Genomic DNA, 21,225 nt, shown 5'->3' with positions numbered 1-21,225 from the left:
TTTTTTCGAGGGGTCTAAGTTTTCGAGGCACACTTGCTCACGAGTCGCGCTTTTGAGCGCGTAGCACGACAGTGAGCGCGAAGCGCGAGCGAGCCGAGCCGAGCGAGCGAAGTTCCTTCGGGTCCTACCATACCAGAACAGCTTTTGAGAAAGCCCATTTTCGAGGGGTCTTAGTTATCAAGGGGTCTTAGTTTTCAAGGGGTCTTAGTTTTCCAGAGGTCTTAGTTTTCGAGGGGTTTTAGGTCTTAGGTCTCAGGTCTTAGCCCTTAGTTTTCGAGACACCCCTTACATTAAAGACGAAATCAAACTTCCAAAATCGCTCAAAAAAAACATTTTTGAGGCAAAACGACGACTATGCACCACAGGTGTAATATTCCTAGAAGCCACTAAGGTCAATAACTCGAACAACACACCGTCACCCTTCGAACTCCCGCTCTTTCTCACATACACGCACACTCTCTCGGTCACCTGACCACTGTGTATAGTCCCGGATGTCCACAGGACACCACAACAGGTAAAGTAATTCAACGTTTATTTATCAATGTCTTATGTACATAGTCAGCAATATATCACTCTATAGCTCTAGGTAAGGCAAACGGTAAATCTGGTCCATTCACTATAAAACAACGGTCGGCTACACAAACTGATTGTCTGGGCCCCCTGTGATTGGGCTACAAAATATGAAAGTAGCAAGGGCGTAGGCTAGGGTGTCCTGGGGTGCCCGTCACCCACCCCCCCCCCCTCCTTGGTTGGTTGGTCTTCTTTAGAGCAAACAACCTAGAATATTCAGGTGGCGAAAACGCCATGACAATATCTTGGCCCTAAAAGCCATTGGTATGGGCCTTCATGCGATAATACGACTGAGCCCGCTGATACACGCAGGAGACCAGCGGTGTAAATGGTGAGTAGCTAGTAGCCTTTGTGACCCACCCTTTGAAAAATCCTGGCTACGCCCCTGAGTAGGAGTGAAAGCAAATTTTGAATGACTTTTTTTTTATTTTTTTATTTTTATAATAACTTCATTTGCCTAAATAATAAGATAATAATAATAATAATATTAATACAGACAGATAACAATAGAAATAATATCGAGATGCAAAAAGGCAAAAAGGGTCAAGCCAGAGAGGAACTAAATTCTCATTGACGGCAGCCCCCAGAATAAAAGCAATATGCAATAAAAATAAAACTAAAATGTAAGGGACCGGTCATTATTTATCGCCTGGGGGGGGTCGGAGTATTTTTGTTGTCACATCGAAGCATTTACCTGATCCCCCCGTAGAGTATCTGGTTTTTTAGAGATCCCCCCTTATCGGTAGTGGAAAGTTTCATGATCCCCCCCCCCCCCTTTTCTCCCAGCCACCGCCAAATAACTTTTTGAATATGCAAGTGATATTTTAATAGTGGTACTTACGTCTCATGGACCTTGAACCACAACGGTAAATATTTGCTCGTCAGATACGAACTGAATTGTCGAGGAAGTGCCAATCTCAGGCTGTTCATCCAAATCCACGAAAACATAGTCATCGTCGCTCTCTGCCTCTCCACTTTCGGATTCTTCATCCTCGAATTCCACGTCATCTTCATCACTCGACAGTTCTTCTGTTATCACAGTCTCTTTATTCTGTCGGTAATAGTGAAATCGAATGGCCTTCACTTTGTCAAGTTTCCGACCCACAGTCGTCAAACCATGCTTGTTGAGATACAGGTCTAGTTCTCTTACCCGCAACTTTTGAACTTTGCCACCCTCGATGAGGTTATTCCATTGAAAGTCCTTGTACGTTCGTTCGGCCTCTTGCCTTCTTCGCTCCTGAGCTGCTCTTGTTCTGATGTCCTTTCGGATCTCAATATCCTTCAAATGATTAACATATGCAATGACGTGCTTCTCTTCCACATTATATTTTGAGCAGAAGCTCTTCATGGTATCCTGATCGTTTCTGATACTGTCAGAATGTTCCTCGTACAGATCTTTAATACATTTTCTTGGAAGGTAATCATCTGGTGTCCTGCCCGTCGATTCCGTCTGATAGATATCCATGAAATGTCCAGGATTGTTTGAATCTGGTACAGGTTGCGGAATTCTTTCCGTTTCTGGACCGACCCATCTATTGTTAGAACACCAGGAACAGAGATTGGAACTTTCTTCTCTTGACTCTGTACAGGCATCACGACAGAATTCCATAAAAAGTTCTCCACGAATATAGTGGTCTTCCATAAACGATTCGATCTTTCGGAAGTATGCTGCACCGGGCGCTTGCTCTTTGTTTCGTTCTGATGCACCCCGATAGTTGTCGAGGTAAACAGAATTGAAAAAGAATAATTCATCAGGGGACTCGCTTACTTTGCTCTTGATGCAATCTTTAAGGACAGGGGCACGAACAAAGATACAGCCTCACCAAAATAAACACTTTTTTAATAGTTGTTTTTTTCATTCGGCCGCGTATTAAAATAATGAAAGTTTATGATTTTAGATTACGATTCTCTCTATAAAACAAACTGAAACGTTATGAAACAATTTTGAGCAATTGTAAGTATTCCATTCTCAAAATCTTGATTACCTTTCTAATTTAGATCGTGCCTGAATAAAAACGTGTATGTTAGACTACGATAGTGATTCTTTTTTACAAAATGGAGGGTCTGTAAAAGGGTTTGGGTTTTGTGTCTGGGCTAGAATAGAGTTTATATAATACAAAATACAACTGAACGTGGTCTTGAATATATGGTTGGGGGAGTCCCAGCGGCAAATCCTACCAAAGTATTTACAAATGCAATCACCCGGGGTCCTGGCGCGACCTAAAATTCCTTTTTTTTTGGTCTGATCCCCCCCATTATGCTTGTCAATTACGGCTGATCCCCCCTAAAGGTCTTCAAAAAACCATGTGATCCCCCCCTAAATACTCCGACCCCCCCCCCCCCCCCCAGGCGATAAATAATGACCGGTCCCTAAAGGTAAAAATTATTGAAAAAACAAGTTAATTGATAAATGGATATTGGTGCAATATTATTATTGCCGCTCTTTGTCTGATGCTTGTTGACATAAGCTCTTAAACATGTTTCATTTCGTTTCAAATTCAATAGTTGAGACGCTACACACAACTTCTGAGTCTCTTCCCCTTTCCGCAATATCATGAGTACTGCATCTTTGCTTTCTTTTGATGTAAGTTTACACGATAGGCTACTCATAACGTTTAAGTCAGATCGCCGCCAGCGGCAATATGACATCGAGTAGTGGCTACTTTTGGGGTGGCAAATTTGTTATGGTGGCGAATTGACCGGATATCTTTCGCTTCAATCCTTTACAAATATTCAAGTTGGATCCAGACAAGTTATCCCGACAACCTTTACCCCAGTCTCACCACACCACGTACGTGTCAGCGGCGGCGCGGGAACGAGTCACCTGACAGCCAATTAAGATTAAACACGAAGGCGCGCTATAAAAGGAAGTCTTCCCTGGGAAGACCAAGGCTCATTTGTCACTCACCGTTGACGTGCGCGGATCAAATTTAAAATGGCGGGCGATTTGAATACCCGAAAGGTAAGGTATACGAGAATTGATGTGCCTTTCCTGTCTTTACTTGCCCCAGAAATGAAATATCTTTATCTAACACCAAGTAGTACTTCACAGATTACAATTTTATTAGAGGAAAGTTTAATCGAGGAGCTAACCGGTTGGCTTACCGTGAACAACGGAGAGATCGTTCGAGTAGAGACCCCGAAAAAAAAAATCAACGCCCGGTAAGTTGGCTCTTGAACGAATCATATTTACAACACGATTACAAATTGATATTATTCCACTATTTGCAATGTCTATGCCAATAATTGTTCTATTCAAGTCCGATCCGAGTGGGTATTGTAAAATACTATCAGACCATGAAGCATAAATATTCATAATTTCTCCTGTTTCCAATGATCGGCAACTCCCAAAGCGGATAAATATTTCAAGGCCATATTTTTTATTCATACTTTTAAATCTGAATTGTATGCCATTTACTGCTAGCTAAAAAATCTTATCTCGGCCTTTCTAGGTTGCCGAAACATATTTTACCCGCCATTTTCAACGTTCTCGAACGATGTCCTCTACAGCGCTTTACCAGGTCAAAACAGGTTATGTTCTCATGCAACATTCTCATCTTGCTTTGTTTCACAGGTTCCGAAGACAAGGAAAATACATCGGCAACATGTGTCGAGCTGCAGCGCGAGCTCATTAGTCAAGAGAACGAGACCAGTGAAACCAAAAATTCAAATCACATAGAAGGAGTTCACGCATATGTCGCGCGTGACATGTGCATGTACTGTCGTTCTTCCCCATGTGTTTTATTGAGCGAGACCTTGACTGCACGGTTGAGAGCGTTTGGCCAGCCCAGAATGAACAACCACACGAAGCGGAAGGGCGACTATAGATGTTTCTATACAATTCTCAACCGCCGCGGTTTATGGCTCGATCCTATTTACATAGCCTGGAAGGAAGCATTGAGATGTTACGTGGGAGATGTTCGAGAGGTCATGCCAGTCTGTGTTGTGGAAGATGTTCGAAAACGGTGGCCAAATCCTGATGGAGTGCCCTAGTGTGGTCACCGTCGTTCGTAAAACCTGCATTACAGTACTTCCACTTCCCTCCAAAATAGTATACATTTATTTATATAATGACAATGTATAAGGTACAATAAAAGTTACATTGTTTCACACAATTCTAGACTCCACTATGCAATATCTTGAGGGACTGATCAGCATTTTCCATGTTCTTCTTCCACTGCTTGTACCTTACGCTCTTATCCTACTCGGAGAAAAAAAAGGAATTGGGTTGCACTTTATTTCCTCTCCATAAAGATTATGGACAGTTGCTATTTACAATAATTTTCACTGAGTCGTGAAGATTTCAGAGCATATGAATCCAAAATGATGTCATCATTCAAGAGAAGTGAATGAACATCATCAACTGAAAAAAGGAATCATTTCAACAGAAAATGGAAAACCAACTAAAATAATACTTAGCCTTGAACCATCTTTGATCATCAATACACTCATTCCAAGACCAAAGCTACATAATCTCTGAAAAGGAATGCAAACAAGCAGTACGCTTATATCGTTACAATTAAAGAGCTTCTGCAAACAACCTACAGGCTGCCAAATACATACTAGGAAAGGCATATGGAAAACCTACAAGCATTGCCACTATCATATACATGTAAATACAAGTACTGTCTTGAATACAATAGATGCAAATGTGAAAAAGAGACACTAATTTCAAATTAATTCAGTCTTGATAATAAGTGGTGTAATTAATCATGAACTTATGTAATTGATCATGAATTTATCAGTGAGGAAAACAACCATCACCAATGTCAATGTCTTGTAAATTTTAAAATGTGAAGTGCACTCAGTGCATGACATGACATGTGTCATGTCCTGAATGATTTAGTACTTTTTTTTTAATAAACAAACAGTAAGAGTCCTGTTTCTGTTTCATGCCTTTAGATTATTAGATAACACACAGGTAACATATCAAATAAATTATTACAAGAGCAGCACAGCTATCTTGGTTACCTACACAAATTTTCCATTGCATCTTCTTCCCATAGTCAGCAAACAAGCCATGCAAGAAGGGTGTAAGGGGGTATTCTGTGCTACACTTTTCAGCAGAGGTAAGGAAATAGACTGATTTCATCTGCACGGCTCCAGTTGCAGACAGAAATAATTTTTTTGTTGCTGCAGGGAGGCAAAAATGACAAAGACAAGTGATAAGTTGATAGACACATTCTTTCAGAACAGTGAGGCACGAGTTATCCAAATTCATGGGGCTTAGCATTTGGTTGGAACGTCTTACCTCATAGAAATAGCTGTCACTGTAGAATGCATGGCTGATCTACTTGAGTCATGTCTGGCATCTGTTATTATACACTGAAAGAGTAATTGGAATAAAAAACAAATGGAAGAAAGGTGGCATTGAAGAAAGTGAAGGTAACTTGAATGAAGATAAAATCACCTAGGACTGCACAAGGTGTTATTTCAAATTTGGCCCACTGCAAATAGCTTCAACAAAACTGAACACACACAACAAACAAGTAGCTGGTTGCATGTCAACTTACATCCCCACTTGCAATATAGCCTTGCGTAGCTTTAACTTCTATCCTTGCATCAGCCATGATCTTGTTGCACAATTCCTGGACTACAGACCTATATCCAAATCCCTGGTCTTTATATACTGCCAAAAAAAAATTATACTGCTCAATAAGCTGCAAGGTACAGTAAGGGCTACATTTAGTCATACACCAAAAGATCATAGGGGTAAATCATCATATATATACCACATACTTGTGTCTATAGTTTTGTCCATCACACAGCCAATGCCAGCGGCCTCAGTAAAACCACGATACTGAGTTTCAGTAAGTCCAGTACATGTGAATGCATGAACCATTCTGCAAAGATTTTTTTCAATTGTATCACTGACATGAGAATACTAATTTAATAATAGAAATAAAACATAAGAGAACAGAATGGAAAGCCATAATTTACATAATGCAAGAGGATATACTTGCACCTGTAAACTTGTTATAGATATATGTGACAAACTTTGCTGTGATATTTGTATTCGATAATGCTTACTTGCAAAGTAGGTCATGTACATATTATACTCACCTGACATTGGCGTAGTACTTTGCAGGGTGTCCCAAAACTCCAGAACTGAGCCAAGTAACTGAGTCATTGCACACACAGGGAACTTCAATCTTACAAACGTGCCCTTGACTTGAAAAAGTAGCTGAAGCCCATGTGTACATGTAATCTTCACCACAAAATTCACACAATGGATTTGTGATGAAGTATTTACACAGTGCTTGCAAAGATGACTTCGTGCACACATAGTATCCATCATCCAATGTAGAATCCACATAGATCTGTCTTTTTCTAGTTTGTCGTCGGTCACGCACTTCAACAGAACTAGATGATGGCTGAACGGATTGAGAGAGAGCAGTTCTCGGCCCGTCGAGTACATCAATCTTGGTGATGGATGAAGAGCTACTTTCCACAGTTGATGAACAAATCATTTCAAAATACGAGAGGAGTCTTTCTATTAAATCAGCATTTTGCGTGGTAGAAGACTTTCTATCTATACCAAGAGCCGATTTAGCGTTGCTTAGCCTCTGTTTGATAGCTTCCAAACGACTTTGCTGATCCTTTTTGACTTCAATTGTGAGACTGAAATGTGGGTTTCGTTCCGCTGGATCTCGCCGTGCATTTGCATGTTTGTTGATTTCTGTACGTTTCTTTTTATCTGGAGGGGGAAAGCTTTCCATTTTCCGAGTCGAATCGTAGAGTAACCTCAACAAAAGGTCTCACACTAACAGAAATTCTCTAAGTCAACTTCAAAGCGAAATGACGGTTATTTCCTTCGCGTAACTGCTCGATCCGGCCTCAAATATATCGCATATTGGCGCATAAATTCACTGGAACACTGCTTACCACTGCACCGGTAAAATGAAGACTCACAATCGACAAAGATAGCCCCACAGTTAGCCTGTTGGGTAGGGGAGTCTCAAAATGGCGGGCTATTCGAATTCGACCGAAATAACGCAAGTTTTTTTTACACGAAACGAGGACATATTGTACTCCAAACAAAACTACTCACAGTAAAATAACTCTACTGATATTTTTCGACCATTTCTGGGTATGTTTTATTGCTTTTCACGTGTATAACAAATACTAAGTGTTCGTTGCGGTTCTCCTCATCGTCCACCATCTTTATTTTTTTGGGTGAATTCAAAATTAGGGGGAGGAGCCAATGCCCTTTTATAGCGCGCCTTCGTGTTTAAGATCTGACAGACCTAAACAGAGCCAGGGAATGAACGAACTGTATGAGTATCCTGCGTTATTGCCATCACTTTTTTTAACACTGACAGTTACCTAACTTCTTGCGCACTTTTCATCAAACAAGAAAACCCCTTAATTCTTGATTCAGGTATGTGTAAGCTGCTCTTCTGTACGGGTTTAAGTGATCTTTGCGCTAAAGTGATCCGGAGTTAGAACTCACTTTCGATTTGGCTTTGGTTTCTGCGTTCCACAACTTTCACTCTGAAAAAAGTTATACGTGAATTTCAAGGTCTTTACGTTAATTGCTACAGCTAATACTGCCAGTAGAGGACACTATTTATATAGAAGGGAATGAATGATGAAAATGTGAAAATCTCGCTTTCTGAATGTGAAAATTATCACGAAGGTTTCCCATCGATCCTTCACAAGTTGGACCCTTACAAGTTCTCACGCCTACCCTTCATTGTACCCCAGTCTACAGAATAGTTTTTCTGCAATTTCAGTCGTTGAACTTTGTTTCAGTTTGTAGCGAATCTAGGTGAAAAAGATTCTTCGCAGGTTTGTTTTTATCATGATTCTAATATGAAGAAAAGTCAAATCGACATACGCAGCTTGACAACATTTCAATGATCTGAGCCTCATTTTAACGTACACGATCTACTATGATAGATCGACAACAACGCCTGTTGGTGCACACAATTCAGTCTATTTTAGAGGCAATCATAGAAAATTAAGATTTTGATATGCATATTATTTTTTTCAAGGTTGTTACAGTGGTCAGTAAGATGGAAGGTAAGTTTTCACTGTTTAAACAATGGAGTGTTTCTGTCCAGGAACTATCGGCCGTTATAGTTCACCACTAAATTTTCTCCGGTTCTTATTGGTTTAAATCGATCACATGACACAATAGTGTTCATCCGTGGAGAGACCCTATCAGCCCATAGTGCCCGCCTGCGGAAAATACCCGGATTGATAGTGCCCGTCCGTGGAAAATACCTGGATTAATAGTACTCATCCATGAAAAGTTTTGAATAGTTTGACAGCCGCGAAGTTAGGCAGATCAGAAAAACAGTGACTTTACAATTCTGACAGGTATAACATATTATTTAGCCAATGTACAGTTGCGAATTATTGACATTTGTGACAAGCTGTATGCGTTGAAGAAAATTTAGTGATAAACAATAAAAACAATAGAGTGTTTATGTCTTGGAACTATCAGTCTGAGAGTTGCCCCTTGGAAATTTGATGTTCTTAAAACTAGCATATTTGTTTTAAGAATATCAAATTTCCGTGGGGCAACTATCAGCCGATAGTTCCTCGACAGAAACACTCTATTGTTTAAATAGTTGCCCCACGGAAATTTGATGTTCTTAAAACAAATATTTGCCTGAGAAGCAAAGCTTCGAGGGAAACTATGCTAGTTTTAAGCACATCAAATTTCCAAGAGGCAACTATCAGACCAATAATTGTTCCGATCGAGACATAAACACTCTATTGTCTTTATTATTCACCACTAAATTTTCTTCCGCACCCCAGTTGAAAAACAGTCAAAACCCACTAAATGCAGATCAATCAAATATTTTGTATTTTTTTCATGCATACAGCCTGTCACAAATGTCAATAATTCACAACCGTACATTGGCCAAATAATACATTATACCTGTCAGAATTGAAAAGTCACTGTTTTTCCGATCTGCCTAACTTCGCGGCCGTCAAACCATTCAAAATTTTTCACAGATGAGTACTATCCATCCAGGTATTTTCCACGGACAGGTACTATCTATGTGGGTATTTTCTCTGAACGGACACTATCCATCCAGGGATTTTCCGCGGACGGGCACTATGGGCTGATAGTGTTTCTCCACAGATGAACACTATCGCGTCATGTGATCAATTTAAACCAATAAGAATTGGAGAAAATTTAGTGGTGAAAAATAAAGTAGGTTAGAATGTCAATGTCTATGCTGTAGGCCTTATCTAAGTTTGATTCATAGAAATTCACTAAGGGGAGATAAATGTTAAGCAACAGTTGAAAACTCTCAAGTTGCAAATTAAAAATACATCCTTCCATCTGCATTGATGATAGGACTTAGAATTTTCAGATTTGTAGGGACAACGTTTCTTGAAGTGATGCCTTGAAATCACCCAGTTCATTCAAAAAGGTTTTCATTGACATACCTTACTAATATCGGATAATCCCCCTGCATTTTAAGTTTCAAAATAATCAAAATGCATCTCATCTTGATGAGTTCAAAGAAGGTTTTAGAAATTAAGAGGAAGGGGAGATGAATGTGATGAATTTTTGACAATATTTTAGAATGTATCTTAAAAAAATATAATAAAGAAGGTAATTTATGTGAATAAATCAGAATGGTTATAAAATTGCATAGTCTACTGAACTGCTAGTACCTTTAAAGACACTGAATGAAAGGTGTTGAAAAGACTTACTGTTATGATTATGATCTAATTGTCAGTATAACCATATTGTTTCTTAGCTTCTTCAGGAAAACAAGTTGAGGAGAATTCCACAAATGAGCAGAGCCATGAAACTTCTACCAAAACTGACCCCAATTGGTCTCTACAACCAAGTAACAGTGTTGATGCGGGCAGTGACCAGTTGGCAGAGTTGACTGAAAATTTTTTTCAACAATTGACTGTGGGAGAAGTAGATGCAGAAACTAGATTAAGGGAAAGTGAGCATGCATCAAGTAGGCCTAACATTTCTGGAAGCCTGCTAACTGAGGGAATGTTCAAAGAGGATCCAAGACCAGTTCCCCCTGGAGGAGCAAGCTCAATGAAGAACCCAATACCTCATTCCATGGATCCCCCAAACCACCCTGCTGTTCGTGTCGTGTGTCAAGGTGAATGGGTAATTGCAAAGCAGCAAGAAAGTGGAAAACCAGCAGAAAACACTGATCATAACCATAACTTTCCTGTGGAATTTGAGGTGAGTACAAATTTTGGGTGTTTGGATAAAATACTAAACAGTTCCAAAATCTCTATCAATATGACTTTGTTAGTATTGCCCGATATCATGGTAAAACCCTTCGACACATCAGTGTATGTTGATGCTTTTTTCAGCAGGGTCAAAGTTGGAATTTTGACCATGTATTGGAGCTAAATAAGTATTTGAGTAACCTTTTTTTTTGGTTTTAAATCTAGTATGGATCAAGTATTTCCTTGAAGTTATAATTGTCATGTGTATCTTTTTCCTTCAGGGCCAGCAAACAACAATAAACTCAAAAAGTGAGGAAATGAGGAAGGCAAAAGAGGTTTGTTGTCCAATGATTTTATTGCTCACACTCAATTTGTCAAACATGTCTCTTTTTGAACATGGTCCATTATGGCTCAGGAAAGTTTTTGTCAATAATATGATACAGATATTAAATTAAATGCATATGACACAAAATTTTTTTCTCTTGTTTTGTGTAGTTGAATATCTATAGAAAACGTTTCGAAGCCTTAAAAGTGCTGGGAAAATCTAAAAAGCACTGTTTTTGCTTTCAAAATACGCACAATTTGCCTTCAAATTTGTCCCGGTCATCACGCAGCCAAAATCACACATGACATCACATTGTGTACTCAGATTCTTCGAAGTCAATGGGACTTTCAGAAGAGTCGAACTCAAAGGAATCATTAGAATCACTGGACATCTTTGCCTTTCAATGCACTATCTATCTACTCTGAAGTACTACAAAATTCTCTTAGTGACAACAGAGCTTCGTGCAAAGGTACACAATGTGATGTCATGATTAACTTCAATGGTGATAAACTACGTCCCAATCTCTGGGACAAATTTGAAGGCAAGTTGCGCATATTTTGAAAGCAAAAAAAATTGCTTTTTACGTTTTTCCAGCACTTTTAAAGTTTTAAAACATTTTCTATAGATATCCAACTACAAGAAACAAGAGAAAAAAGTTTTGTGTCATATGCACTTTAAAACATGACTTTTTGTAAACCATGTACAGATTAATTTATCAGGTTATACTTTTTTATTTTTACAATAAGTCTACTGTGATAAATTAGAGAAGGAGAACAAGGAGCTTAAGAAGGTGTCTGTTTTGATTATTTTAAATAAACTTAAGGAGGCTCGTACTAGTTTCCTCATGCAGGGACAGATAACTCTTCCATCATGCGCAAGAGAAATGTGCGAAAGAAGCAGGGGATTTGAAGATAAAAATTTAAAACAAAGATGGCGGCATGAGGATTCTTTTCTACTTTTGTGAGAAGTTCACCTAAGAGTGTGTATTTGATGTGTTGAGCGGCCACTGTGAATGCAGGAGATAGAAACTAAGATAAAAAAGATGATTTTCAGAGTAGTAAAGGTTGCTTTACTTCACGTCTAAAAGAAATATTCAACTGATATGAAATCTTGTGACAGCGAAAAAAAAAGAACTCAAATGGAGGATAATAAGAAGACTTTGAAACTTAAATGAAAATAATATGATATAGCCAGAAGTCGTGTGTAGGTTTTTTAAAAATCACTGGGTCACCAGGTTAGTTTTCAAATTATTTAAGCCACAAGCTAAAAAATACGTCTGAATAAGCCTATCAAAGTGTTTCCATGGAAACTGTTAGTGACGAAATGACACCTATTTTTGGATAACCAATGATTATACAATTCAATCCCGTAAAAGTCTTCAACTGGCCTTGGTCAGTCTTTCTGTTGTATTCTTTCATAGTTACAAACCATCAAAAAGATGAAAACTGGTACGAGCCACCTTAAATGACTTGTACATGTTGTTACTAAATAATTGTTACTTTCTTACTACGTCTCTGATTCTGGATCCCTCCATAGGACCTAGAGAAGAAAGCTAGTGAGGTGCAGGCTCTGGAAAGAAAGATTGAGGTATTTAGTTTAGAACATGTGTCAGACTTGTGTCTCTTAAAAAAATACTAATAACAAAATATATTGTGATGATTGCCGCCTAGTAAGGGTGTCAGATTTTTGCATATCTGATGTCTGAGACTTGAATGTTTTGCTCTGCATTAAGAAGAGAAAATATTATTGTTATTATTATTATTATTATTATTATTATTGTTATTGTTATTATTACCATTTGATATTAAAGTGTAGCTTCTATTTCCAAAAGAGAACCTGTTGCAGGTTTGAATTGCTGGGCTCTTTGTATAACCTCCTTAAATTAATGGCTGAAAACAGAGTATATATATTCTGGTAAAAGGAAGAGACAAGTTGTCTTGTTCACTACTTTCACAATAGAACTACTTATTGCAAGAATATTTATTAACAGATAAATTAATGGGAGAGGGATGAAGTATGATCACTTCAAAGTAATGAACATTGTTTTTGATAAATAGAAATCTCCATTGTTGTTTTAGTCAGTCCTCTCCAAGGTCATAGAATATACACACCTTATTCCACGGTTTAACTAACTATTATTTACTGAGCTGGCATTCAATAGGGGAGGGTTAATAGCCAAAAAGGCACACAGTCTGTATTTTTGCCTTGTTCTATTATAAGTGTAATACCATGGCATGTTTTATGCGTTCTGATGCCGTAAATATGGTAAAATGACAAAGTAGTGGAATCATATGCACAGTTATTTATAGTGTCTGGAAATCATTTTACATATTGGGGTTGAAAAAGTAGTTTTATTGAGTATGACTAGATATTGTTGTCTTATCAATCATGTTGACCAAGTTTCTGGAGAAGCGTGGTAAAGAATTTGAAAAGAGGATGTTTGAGGAAAGCAAGAGAGTAACAAAGTTAAAACAACAGTTAAATCTCTGGAAGAGAAAGTGTAAAGAAGTAAAAGGAAAACTGGCTCAGGAAGTAAAAACAAGAAATGATATTGAGGAAAGGAGCAATGACTTATGCAAGGTGATTCAATCATGTCTCATTTTCAAGTTCAGAATCATTTGCGTGTTATTATTAATATGCATTTGCATGTTAAATATGTGTTTATATGTTAAATATAATTACATTATTTGCATGTTAAATATATGTTTTGCATGTTAAATATATGTATTTGCATCTTTTGTGTATGCATTTGCTTGTTATAAATATGCATTTGCATCTTAAATGTATGTATTTGCATCTTAAATATATGACAAATGTATGGTATAGTTTAATTTGATTTGAGGTTGAAGATCGTTTTAACTAGTTTATAATGGTCTTTTTTTCTTAGTCAAGGACTTGAATGACTTCATTACAAATGTAAAATGCTTAATAATAATCAACTGATATACTATTTTATCCTTAAACACTTTTTTCAGGAAAACAACACCTTACTTCAAAATGCCACATTCCTTACGAAGGTATGTACATGTTAACAATTAATGCTCTGAAATTATTTTGCATCTAAATTGCAATTTCACTCTGTTGTGAAACAAGTGCAGGATGAGAATTGTATTTAAACTTAAAAACATTATACAATTTAAACTTAAATTACAAACTTAAGTAGAAAAAATTAATGTGAGGCTTCCAAAAAGGTAACTTGGATTGAAGTTGGGATCTGACACACTCAGATATTGATATCAACTAATTTACATTCCTTTCTGGTTTTAGGAGCTAAGACAAAAGACAGAAGCACTTGAAAGGGTTTCCCTTCAGTATGAACAAGTTCAGCAAAATTTGCAGGTTGTCTTTTTTAGCTATTACTTGTCTCATGTTCATGTATATACTTGTAGCAATTTACATTGATCCATATTACTGGTAGATGGTTTTCATTCGACAGAGTTTTCTTTGATGCCTTCTATGTTTACATTATGTAAAATGAATTCTTCCATAGCTATTTTTACTAGATTCTTAGTGGTCACAGTAGAGACAGTTATAGAAATAACTTGAAAAATAGCTATAAATTGAAGATTTTGGAGTAAAATAAAGATCAAGTTACACTGTACTTTACATATTACATTATGATATATTTCGTTCAATCAAGTCATGGTTTTTATTTTATCACTTTCACCAGAGTGTGGTGAGGGTTGCACAACAGAGCAAGGCTCCAAATTAAGTGCATCCAATATCCCACCCATCCCACCCCAGGGGAGGACATCCATCACACAGTAATCTCGTGTGTGGGAAATTAATGTCTCCTACCCCAATCCTGTAGGAGATGGGATCTCCATTTATTTGTCCCTATCCAAGAAGACTAGAATATCTAACCAGTTCTTGATGTTATAGAAAGGTAGAAAATTCTTCTTAATTATTTTAAGACCCTGAGTGTTGGTCAGGCCGGGGCTAGAACCCTCGTCCTCCCGCACAACAGTCCAGCACTCTATCCATTGAGCTAACCAGGAGGCTAGCAAACTTTCATTTAACTGTAGGACTAAAATTACTTACTAGTTACATTGATTTCCTAACAGCAATTTAGAGATGAAGTCCTTAGTCGCCTTCAAGATGCACAGACAACAAATGATGAGGTACTTAGAATCAAATCTGGCATTTCTGGTGTTTTGAGATTTCACATCAGTTGAACCCTGCAGATGATGACTGTAGCTAAATCAATCATTTTATGGTTTCCCTTTCTCTTATAATTGTGATTGGCTGTTTATAGATCATATGACTTTGCATGAAGGAGAATCAGGTTCGAGGGTTTTCATTCTAGGTCCTTACAGGTTCCACACATGCTCGGCCAAATTTGGGTTCTATGCAGTTATGTGACAAATAACCTAGTTTTGGTAAAGGATACTTTTTCATCAAATGTATCCCATGCAGGGGCTAGTTGTTAAGGGTAAGTATTGGGTTATGGTGTGTTTTGTTACTGTTATCTTGGTCATAGATTTGTGGCCTTTTTTTCACAGTTGAGGCAACTTTTAGAAGAAAGTGCTGCCAGAGAATCAGAGAAGGCTGAACTGATCAGAAAACAACAACAGGTTTGTTTCATTTTTAATTACACATATTTGAGTACTTTGTATTGAGATATTCATTCCTACAGTTTCTATGGAATATTGCTATTCAAGAAATAGCGCTATATGGACAGAGCTGTCCAAATGTTTGACTAGTGTGATGAGGTAATTTCCTCTCATTATGTGCCAAAAAGGCCTGAACAAAGCCTGGTATTTGAACCAGACATCAGCCAAACATCAACTGGAAAAGAACTGAACAGGACAGAGAGCTACAGAGCGTAACAAGAACTTGACATGGCAGGAAATTATTGGCAATCATCCTTTTAAGAGCCTGGCAAGAAAAGTTGTACACAATGAGAAATGAGCCTGGCATTATTAGCCTGATAGGAGCCAATGGCAAGGAAAATCTTTCAGAATAGGAAACTGAGCCAGGCATGAGCCACGCATTAGCCTGACAGAAGAAAAATAATTTTTTGATGTACATGTATACTCTGTAAGTCAGTTTGATTAATCTTGCAGTAATTTTCCTAATTTTAAATGTTTTAGATGTACCACTGGAAGGAGGATGAATGTCAGAGATTAAAAGAGGTAGTGTCCTTGAATTTTTTCTTTTTTACTAAATTTCTTCAATTTTTAATATTATATTTTGCTGCTATGATCTTATGAAACAGCTACAACAAAGCATCAACCTTCCTCTAGGATTCACGTGGAACTTAGCTTCCAAAAATCACTTAACATGACAATAACAATTTTTTACTATGCATGCATGGCTGACTTATTTATTTAATAACTGCATAATGTAATAACTGTATTTTGTTTTTGTAGCTGTTGCTAAGCATGCCAGTTTTCAACAGCCAACCTAAGTTCCAAAATATCTCCACTTAATGGTAATGAACATCACTACCCTTACTCAACATACACAAACATCTTAATCGATTTTCCAACCAAATATATTTTCTCTCTTGAATATGAATGATTTATCTTAACCTTAAAGTTCTGTTATACTGGCAGTACATGGTACCTGACTGTACAACTGTAACTCTGAAAAAGTTTTCCTTTACTGTTAAATATCAAGATTGATATAATTTATTAATTTACTCATAATCTAGTGGATTCATATTCCTGTATTTTTCAATGAAAGTGTTTAAACTTTATCCTTACCTGTTTGCAGCACATTGAAGAAAAAAATCAGCAATACCAAAATGCTATAAGTGAGATGGAAAAGCTTAAGAAAGAAACTTTAGAGAGTCGTGAGGTAAAAATGGTTGAAAAAGTGATTTGGTAAATAATGAAAGCACAGGTGGCCCAAGTGTACTGCATGTGACTTTGGGGTCTAAAGGTCATTAACCGGATTACCTAATATATATTAAGGGGATTTAATTTAAAGTGTAAGCATGTGCTGTAAAAAAAAAAAGGAAATATAATAAAAATATATGAAAAAATAAAAAATAATAATAAAAGCCGGAAATATAACATATTAAGTCTCTGGAGACTCCTTGCCTTTATTCCGTAGCCATTTTGTTGAGTATCTTTGTTCCGTGTGTTGCACCACTTTTTTTTATTATTACCAGTATTCTTTTTTTACAGCACTAATGCTTATGCTTAAAAGTTAATCTTAATACATAAGGTATTTCTGTTTATGACCTGTTTATGACCTGTTTATGGGTAAGAGAAGAAGTGGGGGAACATTTGAAAGTTGTTTAGAAGTCCAATAGACGAGTAATATTTCATTATTTTAAACAAGGAACTAAAAATGGTGATGGTAGAGCTGAACAGAGTTCTGGAAGAGAACAGTAGAAAACACCACGAAAGATTGGAAGAAGCGTCACAAGCGTTTTTGAAAGCTGAAACTGACTCAGTGAAGGAGATGAAATGCATGTTGGCTAAAGAAAAGCAGAGAGTAGAAAGATTGAAACGAGCAATGGCAACATTAAAAATCAATGGAGTAAGGATTAAGAAACGGAGTGAAAATCTGTACAAGGTGAGGTGCTATAGTCATATCTGTACTTGCACATCCATCTCCTCCGCTATTCATGTTAGAATTTGATCGTTGATGTTCCGGACTTTGACACGTAACTCACACTTCCTGAAGAAGATATTTCCCACCTGAGCTTGCACTAGTTTTTGAAAGTTCCTCGTATCCTTGAATGTGCTTTGCCAAAGCAAAATAAACATATAGAAAAAGGAAAGGAGCGTATCCATAATGATTTTATACAGTTTTACTTTGATGAAATTTTCAAACCATTGTAAAAAAAAAGACAGTAGGAGTGGCAAGACCACATTTCGCATGTTTGAGCAGCCCGTGTGGCTCAGTGAGCCTGCTTACAAGCCCGTGAATTGACTGCTTTGGGAGTTGTGTGATCATCGTTTCTCAGTTCCAGACCTTATCACCCCCTTCCCCCCCCCCCCCACCCCCCGTACCCCCACTGTGTTCAGCCATCTTATTTTCACTTTGATAATAGACACAGAAATTAAGTTGAATCAAAACTTTAGCTTGTAGCTGGCAGCATTTATATGCTGATTCTAAAACAATGTTTCAGAAAAATCGTCAGCTGTTGGCACGAGTCGATAAATTAAGGACAAAGGATAAGAAAAACTCTACATCTGCTGGTACATCCAGATATTGTAAGGCAAGAGATGATCAACAGTCATGGAGCACTGTAAGTTTACAAATCATAGAATTTCATTTTGGATGGGTTTTTTCTGTCAGACTTACTGCACATGATACAGTAAATGGCTTGAACCCGGGGGTAACATGTGAAGGTGTAGTCTGATCGTCCGGGGGAGTGTAGTCCTGAGAAGGACTGTTGTCGGTGGTAGTGACTGACGTTTCGACAACCTGTGCGGAAGTCATCGTCAGAGTCAAGTGAATGATTGTTGTCAGTAGAATGTTCTTATTCCAGTTCGTGTTAACTGGAATAAGAACATTCTACTGACAACAATCGTGTTAACTGGAATAAGAACATTCTACTGAAAACAATCGTGTTAACTGGAATAAGAACATTCTACTGACAACAATCGTGTTAACTGGAATAAGAACATTCTACTGACAACAATCATTCACTTGACTCTGATGATGACTTCCGCACAGGTTGTTGAAACTTCAGTGACTACTACCGACAACAGTCCTTCTCAGGACTACACTCACCCGGACGATCACACTACACCTTTACTGCACATGGTTAACTTTGTTAGATTGTCCTTTGATGAGAGCCTAAAATTTGCCAATATTAACCAGCAGACTACACTTTCTATTGCATTATCAGTGTATAACCCACTTATTAATTGAGATGTTAGGTGAACACAAAAAGGTTTGATTTACAAAATCTTCATCTAAACTTCAGTTGTTTAAATTTTCTATGGGTTTACCGAATTTGAAATCTTTTTAATCGAAATGAAATATTACGGTGTCAGTTTCCTATCGGTTTACTGTAACACTAAACAATATGTTTTTGACCAATCATTGTGCTCGTAGTATCTCAATTATATTATAAAGTAAAAGTTAAAGCTCTTGCAACAGGATGTAGAAAAGTTCAAACGTTCTGTGCTATTTTTTGATTCTGCTTTTTAGGATTCAGATGAAGAGGAATGCTTTGATTGCCAGCCTGATAGACCATTGGATACTTAGTAGACAGTAGCCTCCATTTGGTGGGAAATATGCTTGGATAATTGTCCAGGGACATTATCTGTTGCAAGAAGTGAACAGTTTTCTGGAAGCATAGCTTGATGAAAACTGTGAGCTTGGAGAAACTGATGATGTCCACTTGAGGATAAATATATAAGCATATTTTCATGCCCAATGGAGGCTGATATGTCTATTATCCATCAAATAGTTTTTTTGCAGCGCACCAAACAAAGTGTTTTACAAAGTCAATTTACTAATCTCAGAGTAATCTGATATAAAAACAAAATTTCCCCTTGCATTACAACAGCAGAATGCTCTCTTAATTTGAATTGAACCTTCAATGAAGAATTTCGTGACATTGGACACGGTTTGAAAATTGAGGAATGTTACATAGGATTACCAAGGGGTATTCCCAGGTTTAGCTGGGGCACATTAGATCATGACATGTTAAAACCAATGGTGCACAAGGAAAAATATTTGATGGATGATAAGAATAGATAACAAGGAAACCAATGATGTTACAGTGTACCAGGGGACACCAAGGCACACTTCAACCTACGTATCTCTTGCCTTCTCTTGTTACTTTTAACCACTATAGCTCTTTTTTAGTAGGTTTTTATGGTAACCGTTGTAATACTTGGTACGTGAAATGAAAGATAACATCTGCTAAAGATGAAATCTTAGAGATTTTAAAAAGTATCACTTGCTTCCTATTAGAGTGTAAAGAAGCATTTTATTTTTCATATATATTAATATCATGAAATATTCCATAGGCAATTAAGAATGTAATAGATAAGATATATATTGTAGATTGTTATCAGTCTTTGGCGTTATGGCGCTTTTTGCCGGCCAAAATGAAGAATTAGGCCCGTTTGCATGAATTTGCATGCTGTTTTGTTGTCACTTTTTCCGTTTTTGCTTTCCTGAAAGTGGTAATAATAGTAATACAGTGTATACTATTGGGTATTAATATGTTTTGTACCCTTTTATCTTAGAGCTCATTTTAACCCTGGCCTCGCTCGGGGCTTGGGCTTAACTCTTAACGGTGGCCAATTTACAATTTCAACTTAGTTGATATAACCAAATCGTCCTGCACCTAGTTTTTTTTTTTAATTCGTTGCTCTTAGTCCTCTGTCGTAACTTGCTCCTGCCATAATATCCTCCTGGTTAGCTCAATGAATAGAGCCCCGGACTGTTGAGCGGGAGGTCGAGGGTTCGAGCCCCGGCCGGACCAACATTCAAGGTCTTAAAAATTACTGAGGAGAATGTGCTACCTTTCTATAATATCAGGAAATGGATAGACATTCTAGTCCTCTCGGATAAGGACGAGTAAACCTTAGGTCTCGTCTCTTGTAGGAGACATCAATTTCCCAGGCAGGAGATTACTGTGTGGTGGATGTCCTCCCCTGGGGTGGGTGTTCACAGGGCCTCATTTAACCTAGCTATCTGCTAAACTGGGCTACCCTGAATAAATATTCGTAAATGAAAATACAAATAGTATTGGTTCCAAGAACTAGCGTGAGTCTTAAAGATTAGTATTTGAAAAGTAATTGGATAAGGAAACGAGAATATATAATTGAATAAACGTATTCTTACTGCAAAGAGGGGAGTTAACTGAAGAACGAATGTCGAGAGACGCCTTATCCATAGAGCAACAAAGATATAACGATTGCGTTGCATGACTGTGGAATTAAAAAATTGAAAATATGAGATATTGATATTGATCGGCTATTGGTAAACTAAATGACACGTCTGTTCAATGCTCGCTCGCTCAAAGCAGTTGTTTCATAACAGCGCGCGTGCTTGCCTTGTATACCTACTGAGCCGCTGTGAAGAAAACCTTTATTCACGCACGCCTGTGCGTAAATAAGATGACGTGAGCCTTTTTTTTTCCTGGCTGTAGAGTTGCCGTCCTGTTAAGCGGCAGTGCAGCTTTCTTTCTCTTTAAAATATGGAAGAAACCAGCGAAGAAGTGCCCAATTTTACAA

General features: G+C 37.6%; 3 protein-coding genes and 1 pseudogene across 6 annotated transcripts; 2 read left to right on the top strand and 2 right to left on the bottom strand.

Annotated features, from left to right (window-relative positions):
* Positions 1-1,194: 1,194 nt before the first annotated feature.
* On the bottom strand, positions 1,195-3,180 carry LOC148740941 (uncharacterized). The gene is made up of 2 exons (XM_088760225.1): positions 3,009-3,180; positions 1,195-2,388 (listed from the first exon to the last, which is right to left on the bottom strand). Exons 1-2 carry the CDS (start codon positions 3,178-3,180, stop codon positions 1,415-1,417), a joined length of 1,146 nt encoding a protein of 381 aa, XP_088616351.1. The 3' UTR covers positions 1,195-1,414.
* A 230-nt stretch (positions 3,181-3,410) lies between these two features.
* On the top strand, positions 3,411-4,861 carry LOC148740940 (uncharacterized; annotated as a pseudogene).
* Positions 4,613-7,437, bottom strand: LOC148740939 (uncharacterized). Of its 4 annotated transcripts, none has more exons than XM_088754616.1 (6): positions 6,634-7,436; positions 6,310-6,413; positions 6,084-6,199; positions 5,822-5,895; positions 5,542-5,703; positions 4,613-5,046 (listed from the first exon to the last, which is right to left on the bottom strand). In XM_088754616.1, the coding sequence occupies exons 1-5, from the start codon at positions 7,287-7,289 to the stop codon at positions 5,631-5,633; spliced, it is 1,023 nt and encodes a 340-aa protein (XP_088610742.1). In that variant the 5' UTR covers positions 7,290-7,436; the 3' UTR covers positions 4,613-5,046; positions 5,542-5,630. The 4 variants fall into 4 exon arrangements, with proteins under 4 accessions (XP_088610742.1, XP_088610738.1, XP_088610752.1 ...); XM_088754612.1 differs by having other exon boundaries at positions 5,546-5,703; XM_088754626.1 differs by lacking the exon at positions 5,822-5,895 and having other exon boundaries at positions 6,634-7,437.
* Positions 7,438-7,807: 370 nt separating this feature from the next.
* On the top strand, positions 7,808-20,947 carry LOC111318878 (uncharacterized). The gene is made up of 16 exons (XM_088754509.1): positions 7,808-7,951; positions 8,568-8,595; positions 10,299-10,750; positions 11,022-11,079; positions 11,815-11,855; positions 12,602-12,652; positions 13,466-13,645; positions 14,041-14,082; positions 14,333-14,404; positions 15,130-15,186; positions 15,568-15,639; positions 16,159-16,200; positions 16,784-16,867; positions 17,357-17,593; positions 18,153-18,272; positions 19,184-20,947. Exons 2-16 carry the CDS (start codon positions 8,589-8,591, stop codon positions 19,238-19,240), a joined length of 1,572 nt encoding a protein of 523 aa, XP_088610635.1. The 5' UTR covers positions 7,808-7,951; positions 8,568-8,588; the 3' UTR covers positions 19,241-20,947.
* Positions 20,948-21,225: the final 278 nt, after the last annotated feature.

This window comes from Stylophora pistillata, chromosome 1 (genome assembly GCF_964205215.1).
Source record: "Stylophora pistillata chromosome 1, jaStyPist1.2, whole genome shotgun sequence".
Classification (NCBI taxonomy): Eukaryota; Metazoa; Cnidaria; class Anthozoa; order Scleractinia; family Pocilloporidae; genus Stylophora; species Stylophora pistillata.
This window is presented reverse-complemented; position numbering and strand designations above follow the sequence as displayed.